The following is an 11,788-nucleotide window of genomic DNA, read 5'->3' as shown; positions in this document are numbered from 1 at the left end:
CCGTGCTTGCCTTACCTTTCATCTAAGTATAAAATACCTATTGATCGGTGGATTGTCACAGGCCTGCTTTTCGGAGCAAGAGGCACCCTCCCTAGTCAGACATCGAACTTCCTACAAAATTTGAAAGTTCCATTCTGCGAGTTAGAAAAAATAGTAATACAGATACTGAGGGACTCGCTGCAAATCATTCATTTCCACCTATACCTGAGAACGTGAGTTACATTCCTCCCCCACTAACCCTGGAAAAAAAAAGAAGATAACAGCATTAACGATTAAATGTTCATCTTTTGATATTTTTAAACCATTGAAATTGAAACTGTATTCCGGATCCAAATGGTCACCCTCATTGGAGGACGGATGATTTATTTCTTTAATAAATCTCTCTCTCTAATAATAATTACTTCAAAGCTCTAGCTTAGAGCCCACAAGGATGGTGGTTTCATTTTAAGCCATTCACAACCATGTAATATCAATTACAAAATGAAATCTCATATCAAGATTCTGGTGCAGAAGATGCCACATAAAAATAAATGTATCCTTCATTTGAAACAATAGATTGCTAGGTGCCAAATTTAGCAAACATAAGGCACATTCAACTGCAATACCAATTACAAAACATAATAAACCAAACACACTCATGCTAGTAACATCAAACTTCACACTATATTATGAATACATTTCTGATGAAAGGTAGTGTCTACTGTGCAGTATGTCTTCTGGTATAGGCTAGAACAAATTTGTTACTTTCACCGACTTGTCTCAGTCTCATCCTTGGCTCTGACTTAGACTTCCTGCTTTGACAATATGAAAATGACAGACATGAGGAATGCTAGTAATACCATCCTTATACAGCTTGTCTCTGTAATGAATGGTGTGAAAGTGTTACTTTTCGGTCGGTTGGTGTGTACATTTCAGTGGGTTTGGCAGACTGATGTGTGATAGCATATTTTCTGGATCAGCGAGGAGAAACAGGAAACTACCGTACATCGCTCTTAGTTTCCTTAGTATGACTCTTCAGTGACACTTAGGCTGTCTACGACAGTTGCTGGTGGACAGTTCGGGATTCTATCAGCCTTCAAATCGAGATCTGAATAAAATGCATATGAATATGAAGACAGACCAGCAATTCAAACTATATTTGGAGATTGTGTTTCTCTACAGGCATACAAAAATCATACCACCTAAAAGAAAATCAGACATTGTTGTTCATAACTCCAATGAGAAAACTAATTTCACCATTGTTCACCCCTCATTTTCCATTATTAACAAGAAGAAGTCTCCAGACAATTCAACTGGTTACATCAACAGAAGTCTGAAGGAAAATTATGAGAAACTGAGTCTAGATCCAGTCCATACCCTGTTGTCATCATCATCATCATCATCTATTATTATTATTATTATTATTATTATTATTATTATTATTATTATTATTATTATTATTATTATTACTACTATTATTATTATTATTATTATTAGAAACACAAATTACAAATAATTTCTCTTCAATAAAAACAAACTGCCAAGAAAGCATGCTTGTTTAAGAAACTGAGACCTTTAATAATGCCTTTCTAGTGTTGCATGGAGATTGGATTGTTAAATGGTGACTTTTGTAAGGAAATATATTAACAGGTATCTTGGGGTATAAACATAAAACAAATCATATAGAAAATAAGCAAATATATATTTATTAAGGATGTATTTAAAGCAAGACAGATATTCTTACAATAAAAATGTACATTACATATACAAAATGTAACATTATAAAAAGTTTCAGGATATAAGTAACTGACAAATATTTTTCAGCTATTAAAAATTATAGTTCATTAATTATATAAGTTAAAATGTATATTGTGCTATTACCTATCACAATTTACCACTGTAACTACATATAACTGGTACATAGGTTTTTTTACCTTTATCTGAAATATACAATAAAAGTTAGGAAAGTGTCAAGAGTCTGCAGCACAAAAGAACTGCATTACCCTTCTCACTTTTGAAGTTACCAATAAAGAAAACATAAAAATAGAAACTGTGATGATATTTTCATTATTATATATAAAAAACAAAATTTAAAAGTGAATATATCAAGACAGAGTAGTTTATGAAGTATGTTGGCAGGGAATGTTCCTGTATTTTTAATCATTATAGAAACTTTGGTCCATTCAAAATAATACTTTTTGAAAACATATGTATATAAAAAAGTTGCCTACTTTTCAAGCCATCCCTATCGTATTACTAAACATTGCACATTCTTCTTGTGTGATAGTAAACTGTGCTTTGTGCAAAACTGTAATCCAAATTTCAAAGTTTGCTTTGTTAATAAATTACAGTTAAATAAATAAAAATGTTGGTAAGTCGTCAAAAACTAGTTTATTTAGAGAGAGAATTATATTGAGCTTTTTGGTGGTCATCAGCTTTCCCTGCAAGTTATTTCTAAGCCATTGGAACTTTAAAGACCCAACAACATAATCACAATTATTTTAAAAATCTAGACTAGAAAAGTCTTCAGCAAAAATGTCGAGGTATGCAAGACTGTGTGGGCAGTGTTGTGTTTTTGTAAGTTCAAGGCAATAAATTTCCAGTTCTATGGATGTACTTTCCTTTCTCTCTTTTGATTTATGGAAGAACTAGTCATGACTTTGTCATTAGGTGACAGAAACTATCTTCATTGTAGGCCTTTTACACTTTTACAAATCCAGCCAACAGACTATTTTGCAGTCAATGGAAAACAGCAAAAATTGGTAGGTTCCTTTACAAGAACCTTGAATGACTGGAATGATATTTCCTACACCACAATGAAAATCCATTTACCCTTCCTTGAAATTTAATGGATTTTTTTCATAAATATGGTGTTAATAGGTATTATTGATAAATTACTATGTCCATGATATGAGAAGTACTTTTAAATCTTAATGCCATGTAATATAGTGTTAAATGAAGAATATTCGTAAGATTATTATAAAAGTTAAAAATAAATAATGATCTCAATTAACACTTTTTACATGACATTGTCTATACAGAGCATCATCTTAAACTTGTATGGTTTCTCATTTGTGGGAAACACATTACATACACATATCTTATACCGTACCTTAAACGGAAACAAATATTTAATATTTTAATGCTAATTAATTTTCAAGATGTCATAGTTAAATGTCCATTGTCCAATACTAGCAAAAATTTGTTTCCTTTTGATAACAGAATGGGGTATATACATTACACTTCCTCACTCGATTTCCTATTTATTAAAAGTACTCCTCCCTCTTAAGTCATATTTCTCATCTTCACTGCTGATAATATATACATATAAATTATAAACTTCTACTTAGATTTAATTGGAAAAGAAATCTTTGGAATTTCTATTGCTTTAAATTCACTTTACAGCAACTATTTTCATAGAAACTAGTGAAGTGATATACATAATGTTCCTAGTTTTGGAGCACAACTTTATAATACCCTATTTCAAGAAATATTTCTGGAGTTGAAATCATAAAAAATAAATAAAATTAAAAAAAAAAAATGCCTTCTTCTATCAACTGTCATTGAACACCAATAAGCACATTTATATTTCATATAAATAAATAACCTAATCATTTCATTAAGCCTTTTGGTTTTAATAAAAACTTGCTCTCTATCATCTCAAGAAATTCTACAAAACTGTTTCTACCTTTGTTTTGACACCCAACCATTCCTACACACAAATCTCTCACACAGTGTTATGCCATATCGTAACACACAAACAAATGAGTAACAGACATTGGACATATCTTTAGAAGGCGCTAAAGTAAGAAAAAGACTTAGTACTCCCACTTGGTAGCATTCTCATAATCTGTATCTCCCAGACGGAAGGCTCCATTCTTTCCAGCAACAAGATATTCACCACCGACGCTCTTGATGCATATTCGTGTAGGCTCACGGAGCTCAAGGAAGAAGCCTTCGGGTGTGTCTGAATCTGCAGTCACAGTCTCACCATCAACATGCCAGTATTTTCCATTTTGACCTAAAAGTAAGAAAATACACATAAAATACTTTGAAGAATAATCCAACACACCACAAAATAGTATATTTTATAAATATTAACAACACTAAAGACTAATATCAGAAGCATCATACAAGGTATCAACCACTGGCAAGAAAACTACTTGTTCCCTGGAAATAATTAAATATACACTTAATCGAGGCCACAACAGTAAAAATTTATGGGTGCATTGAGAGAAAGTTTGTTTATTGGGAGTCCAAAAGGTTTTCTACTCAAACTCAAATATTTATTTAATGCAAAGGAACGACAAGTGTCGAATCGAGTCGAACAGAGCAATAGGAACACGAAAACGAACACTATGTCATTGTGTTTATCACAATGCATTTTCCTTCCCACATTCCTGTGTGTCGACAAACATTTACAACTGTTGATAAAATAATTTGACCGTAATAGGTGCTATTTACTCCTGTATTGACTTGTATATTAAGATATACGGAACACGTTAATGCTGCTTAACATAGAAGATATTCAGCAATGGGAGAACGCATAAAAAACAATCATAAATTCACAGACATTAATAGCAACATGGAATTAATACATTTGGCACAAAAAAAAAAAAAAAGGGAAATTCATGAACGCTGTAGAAAATTTAGAAATTTATCTTGCACAGAAAAATAGTTTTGATACAAGTTTAGATGAAAAAATTACAGACAGCATATAATCATTTAGAAAACAAAAAAAGAAAAGAGCCTGAGTATATATATCCTATGATCGGATTGCAAAAGAAGACGTTTACTACTAGGGTACTGCTGAAGATAATAGAGAAGTATGCTGAAGCATGTTAGAAATGATAAACATTTTATTTGTTTTAAGACCACATTATATTTCATCCTCTTTTTATCAGATTCTTACTCTACAACAAACTGCCTAAGAAATAAAAAATCTGAATGGTAAAAAATTTCAAAAGACATTAAAAGATCTCTTAATTAACAGGTTCTTGTATGCCATAAATAGGGGCCGTATTTTTTGGTAATAGCGATAAGCACGAAATTTTTCATATCTTCTTTCTAGCCTTTATATGACCTTGTAGGTACCGTACCGTAACGTATTTTAGCGAAATGAACTCGCGAAATATCGCGAAATCTGTTTATTACGCGAATCGCGCAAATAATCACGAAATATACCCCACCTGGTAAGAAAAATGCGAAATCGTATCGGAAAAGATCTCTAATAAACGTTTAAATGCTCTTGAGAACTTGACTATAGTAGTTTCCTTCTCAGTTGATTGATAGCGCTGTATATTCTCTACACAAATGCACACAAAGCGATGAGCCCTGTGTATCGGAAGTATGTGTATTCAGTTCCGCGATCTCTAAGGCAGTCATTAAAAATCGATATCTGTTATCGATTACAGCAAATGGCGTTGTGGTCGTAGCAAGATCGGTTGTAGATACAGCAGTGCGCATTATACTCTTTCGCATTGAAAGTTCGCCACTTATGAACCTTTATCAGCGAATGTCCAACATTTAAGTACAAAAATGCTGAAAACTAAAGTCACAACAGTTTTTCCGAGGGCCGAGGAATACAACAGTGAGGCGTTCTATGTATTTGATACTGCAAGAAAGATTCTAATGTGTAAGTACTGTAATGTTCGCATTACGTGAAAACGAAGAGATGCGTGCGATAAATACTGTAGAGAATCAGAAACACACAAAAAGAAGAAGAATGAAGCAAATGAACATAATTTTAAGCGGCAAATAACAATCGGCGATACTTTACACATCGCAAAGGAGTTGAAAAGTGATAGAGAGCAATTTGTAATAGACACAACAAAAGCATTCATGCAAGCCAGCATTTCTATAGAAAAATTGGATAATCCTGGCATGAGGACATGGATGAATATAAAAGGGAAGATAAATAATACCGACTTTATTATAAAATATGACGATATTAGTAGGCCTATTCTAAATAAATCGCACCGAGCTGGATAGCTGCATTCGCTTAAGTGGAGGCAGTATCCAGTAATTGGGAGATAGTGGGTTCGAGCCCCACTATCGGCAGCCCCGAAGATGGTTTTCCGTGGTTTCCCATTTTCACACCAGGCAAATGCCGGGGTTTTAAGGCCACGGCCGCTTCCTTCCAATTCCTAGGCCTTTCCTATCCCATCGTCGCCGTAAGACCTATCAGTGTCGGTGCGACGTAAAGCAAAGAGCAAATAAATAAATAAATAAATAAATAAATAAATAAATAAATAAATAAATAAATAAATAAATCGCCTGGTTGAGTTGTAATAATGTTATTGTTTTTACGTCCCACTAACTACTTTTACGGTTTTCGGAGATGCCGAGATGTCGGAATGTTGTCCCACAGGAGTTTTTTACGCACGAATCAAACTAGTAACACGAGGCTGACGTATTTAAGCACCGGACTGAGCCGGGATTGTACCTACCAACTTGGGCTCAGAAAGCCAACGCCTTAACCGTCTGAATTACTCATCCCCGGCCGGGCAGCACCAGCATATCCACGAATATCTTCCAGGGATATATGGCTTTGCAAAATGCAGTGAAAGCACGTCTGATAGAAGAGAAGAAAGAAGACATTGTTAGTGAAGTTTAGGAGGATTTGCACCAAGTGTTCGCAAGTATTATGGTTTCCGACGTCTAATGTGGTCAGCGAAAGGGGCTGCTTTGTTTACAAAAACATACTTTCTGACTGTCGCACAACTCTGAATCCTGATAATGTTGAAACCATGCGTAGTTTTTTTTTTTACTTTGGAGACAAGTCACTCAAAATGTTAAAACATGTAGAACCAAACCAAACCCCACGGCACTTAACTCCCTGAAAGGACCTTGGCCTGCACTGTGACTGCTGCTCAGCCTGAAGGCCTGCAGATTACGAGGGGTCGTGTGGTCAGCACGACGCATCCTCTCGGCCATTATTCTGGGCTTTCGAGACCGGGGCCGATATCTCACCGTCAATAGCTCCTCAGTTCTAATCAGGTAGGCTGAGTGAACCTCGAACCAGCCCTCAGGTCGAGAAAAAAATCCCTGACCTGGCCGGGAATTGAACCTAGGGCCTCCTGGCGAGAGGCAGGCACGCTACCCCTACACCACGGGACCGGCAAAAACGTGTAGGCTACGTATACATTCCTAACTTCCGCCTAAATTAATTTTGAGGTTTCAGTGATTTATATAGGCCTACCGATATTTATTTCTACAACATTTTGTATAATTGGTTGTTCTAAGGTTTAATAACAATTTAAAACATTACAAGTGTTCACTTTAAAACCCCTAATCACAAAATTAGTTAGATTTACCCCATACCATAAGGAATATTTCACAAGAAACATCGATCAGTATGACAATTTATTTCACGAAATACCTACCGAAATAGTGTTAGTTTTAACACCGAAATCAACAGTTTTATTTCACCAAAAAATAAGGCCCTTAGCCATAAATGAACTATAAATCAGAATATGTGTTTTTCATTTGTATAAATCAGAATCTATGTTTTTGTTGTACATGGTCTTTGACGAGTTCTATAAACAGTAAATAAAAATTGAAGTTGTTTTTGTTATAAATTAAATTTACCAATAAGATAATTTAATCTTATTTAACATCATCTTAATAATGACTATTTTTATATGTTTTTAAAAAAATGCTGTTCATTTGGGATGTCGACCCATGTGGATCTTTTGCCACTACTGGCACCACATTGTATGAACCTGCGTGTAATTGGAATGGCGGCAGTGTGGAATGTTGTGTGTGTGAGGGAAGGAAGATTAAGGATGTCACAAACATCCAGTCCCCAGGCCTGGAATAACAATCCTTACTATTAAAACCCCCCTGACCCAGTAGGGAATCGAACTCGGGGTCGCCGGGTGACAGGCGGACGCGTTGCCCCCTACACCGCGGGGCCGGACATTATGCATCACCTGTGTAAGACATAAACACACTCCTCGACCCATGTTGATATGATGCAAAACAGCTCATCCTTTGACTGTCTTAACATGTAAACAAACTTGTGTATAGCCCCATCAATCACAAGCATACCCATTTCGTTGAATGTCTGAGGCAGTTACATGCGTGCTTTTGTTCAGACAACATTGCAGGGCTTTTGTACTCAGTGTATGGACGTTCTACAATGGCAAGAAGACGGATATCAATATTTGATCCCACATTGATTGTTGCTTTATGTCAGGGGTTTCCAAATGGCATGTAGCCCACAAAGCCATATAATGCGGCCCGCGAGAGCATTTTAATGAATAATGTGGAGAATAGTTACAAAAGAAAATTTTGTTGGTCATTCAAAAATGTATTAATTTTTATATCCGGTACAGACCCCATTCTGAACCAATTTAATTGATTTCGTCGTCTTTAAATATTCACTTGATCTGAATAGATTATTTTTATTTATAAAAATTTAAAATCCAAATTTAAAGTAATGATTGGTTTTTAAGACCCAATAACTACTTTTGATGGTTTTCGGAGACGCCGAAGTCCCGGAATTTTGTTGTGCAGGAGTTCTTTTATGTGCTAGTAAATCTACTGACATGAGGCCGACGTATTTGAGCAACCTCGGAACGATCTAACATTGAACCTGCCAAGCTGGCTTCAGAAGGCCAGCGCCTCAACCATCTGAGCCACTCAGCCCGGCTCCAAATTTCACTCTTTTGTGCTATTGTAAAATAATGTTTTACCTAGGTAATTAAAATTATCAAATCTTTATTTCAATTGCACAGAGATGCCAACTATTACGATTTAATCGTAATAATTACGAATTACCCATCTTAATTACGCCTTTACGAATCACACACCACAAATTACGATTTTTTGTTGATTTTTAAATCTAAGTGTATGAAGTGTTGAAAAGAATGCACAAGGCGGCTTGAATTCTCAGAATAATATTTTCGGATTTCTCAGTAATAATTTATACCCCTTTCCTGTCCCTCGTTTAAGAATATTTCGAGTTTTCACGCGCCGAACGCAGTGTACGCAGTGTGCTTCCAGTTCCGGAAATATAGGCACCTGTGAAGTGGTATATCTTGCGGAGTTGTTGTCTTTGTTCATCACATAATCAGACTTCCATGCAAGTATGCGAGTTCTTTTGTCTTTGTTTTGGCGGTAAAGTGGTGACAAACTCCGTTTAATTGTGAATACTGTGTGCATGACTGTTGAAGATGTATTTATTGCGATTTTGGTTGCCAAATTTACATATATTGCTCTTCTAGGATATATGCTAATCGTGTGTTACGAAATGCGAAATAATGAAATAATGATGGCATTGTTTAATGCATTCCTCAAAATCTCATTCACATGTGTTTTGTAGTGTGTTTCGGATGCGCATGATGAAGAAGAACAAGACTGAATTTCGTGCTAATATGAACTCCGAACTGTTAAGTGCTCTGTTAGTGCAGAGGATGCACATGATATGAAAAGAAAAAGCATGTCACCAATGTACGTTTACCAAACAGGAACTACAAGCTTTAAATTAAATGATATGTAAGTTAGTAAGATTACGGGGGGGGGGGGGGGAATCTGCGACCGCCCCCCCCCCCCTGCCCTAACGGCTGCATTACGAATTACCTTTCTTGAAAGTTGGCATCTCTGATTGCATTATGCATATTATTTCGTAATGGTACTTCCGTAGGTCTACTATACGCAGAATTTTACGAAAATTGGCCTATTAGTGAAGTGCGGCCCTCGAACATGACTAAGGTTTCCAATAAGCCCCCCCGAGCCCTTACAAAATGGAAACCCCTGCTTTATATCAACAAGGACTGTCGACAAGAGACATTGCGATGCAAATAGCAGCGAGCTACAGAGATGTGGTATGGACTTGAATAATTTTCAAAACACAGAATTTATGACTTGCCCCGTACTGGTCGCCCTAGGGCAATAACTGCTGTAGACGATTGGTATCTGTGACTTCTAGCCCGCAGGAACCCCGATCACACTGCCACCATGATTAACAATGACTTTATAGGGGCCACTGGGAGGCATGTGTCCAACCAAACAGACTCCACAACGCCTCTCTGTATTCTAGACGACCAGTGATAGGCCCACCACTTAAACCGTGACACCATGCTGAACGGTACAGATGGGCACACTATCACTAAGAATGGACTATGGAAAATTGGCGCAAAGTTCTCTTCACAGATGAATGCCCCATATGTCCGATACCCGATGACAGTCGACAACATGTCATGGCATCATGTGGGGGCATTGGACGTGATTCTTGTCCATCCAGGGCACACCTAATGCTCCCCAACAAAGAAATAACATTCTCCAACCCATCGTTGAATGGTTTCATCAGCATTTCGGGGAAGTATTCAAGTTTATGGATGACAACTCCCGTGTTCATTGTGCAGGCATCGTAAATGATTTCATCAATCGTGCTGGTATTGCCCGAATGGATTGGCCTTCATGTTTACCCGATATGAATCCTTGGAACATGCTTGGGATTGACTGAAAAGAGCTGTGCCAACACATTCTGCCCCATCATAAAATCTACAGGTGTTACGCAGATTTCCACTGAAGAATGGGATAAATTAGACCAGCAGTGGTTAAATGAACTTTTGGGCAGCATGCCATGCAGGGTGCAGGCTTGCATTCATGCAAGGGGCCATGTTACTCTGTATTGAAGGAGATTGCTATACAATAGGCTTACCTCAAGAAAAGTGATTTGTATTTCTGTTAGCTTACAGTGGAAGTGATTTGTTTGGTTTTGGTTGTCAATAAACTGGAAGTAGCACTTCAACATTACATATAATGCCTTAGAACTTTTTTTTGATGTGTGTGTATATTCAAATGTTCCTACCATTTATATATGTTTTATTCACTGATACTGAAAGTCTCGATATAAATATTCTCTTTTAAAATCAGAATAAACAAATGAAAACTGTTACATTGTTTTATTCATTGTTGTTATAAATCATTATATAAAAGCTCTGTTTTGAACTTTTACAGATGAAACAAGTTTATATTATTGCTGAGAAAGAGAATGTTTGTTTTTCTCAAAACATGTACAATGTTTTTCACCTTGGCAAGGCAAGGTGGATCTTTCCAGCATCCTATTTCAAATAGATTTTTTTTTGAGAAAATATTTATGATTCATATCTCATTACAAAATACATACCAATTTGAAGAAAGACTCCTAGACGTAAAAAGTTGCACAAGAATTCATCCAATAAATTTCTGTAAAAAAGCAAGGTTGTACTTTTATGTAACAGTTGATTTCTTGATTGTAAGACTCTCGAGTTTTACATAAAATCTGAACCACAGGGAGTGAACTTTATCCTTTCAAAAATCATATGTGCACTGTCTAGGATGCAGATGTCTTGGCAAGAAGCCAGTGATGATGGCATGCAGATCTATCACCTCTACTGGCTGTACTTTGCACAGACACATATGTCTTATGGCGATGATGGGACAGGAAAGGGCTAGGACTGGGAAGGAAGCGGCTGTGGCCTTAATTAAGGTACAGCCGCAGCATTTGCCTGGTATGAAAATGGGAAACCACGGAAAACCATTTTCAGGGCTGCCGACAGTGCGGTTCGAACCTACAATCTCCCGAATACTGGATACTGGCCGCACTTAAGCGACTGCAGCTATCGAGCTCGGTGATCTATCATCCCTCAAATTTCTGTGACAAGGGATATCTATGCAAACAACCAAAATAATTTCAGAAGATACCGGTAGCTGTCACTGCTTGGAAAATTATTTTTCAGAATAATAAGTTCAGTGTCTTTTACCACAAGCAGACTTTACTACACTTCGGTATGAGTTGCTATAATATTGAAGATACTGG

The 11,788-nt window shown here is 36.4% G+C and overlaps 1 protein-coding gene across 1 annotated transcript in view; it reads right to left on the bottom strand.

Moving 5' to 3' along the window:
* Positions 1-1,662: 1,662 nt before the first annotated feature.
* Positions 1,663-11,788, bottom strand: part of sn (fascin domain-containing protein singed) — a 524,541-nt gene continuing 514,415 nt past the window's right edge. Inside the window, exon 7 of the mRNA XM_067149067.2 lies at positions 1,663-4,000. Within this exon, the coding sequence (XP_067005168.1) occupies positions 3,798-4,000 (203 nt within the window). The 3' untranslated portion in view covers positions 1,663-3,797. The remainder of the gene's footprint in view (positions 4,001-11,788) is intronic.

The sequence above is a fragment of the Anabrus simplex genome, chromosome 6, assembly GCF_040414725.1.
Source record: "Anabrus simplex isolate iqAnaSimp1 chromosome 6, ASM4041472v1, whole genome shotgun sequence".
Lineage (NCBI taxonomy): Eukaryota > Metazoa > Arthropoda > Insecta > Orthoptera > Tettigoniidae > Anabrus > Anabrus simplex.
The sequence above is the reverse complement of the archived record's forward strand: the minus strand, read 5'-3'. Positions and strand labels throughout refer to the sequence as shown.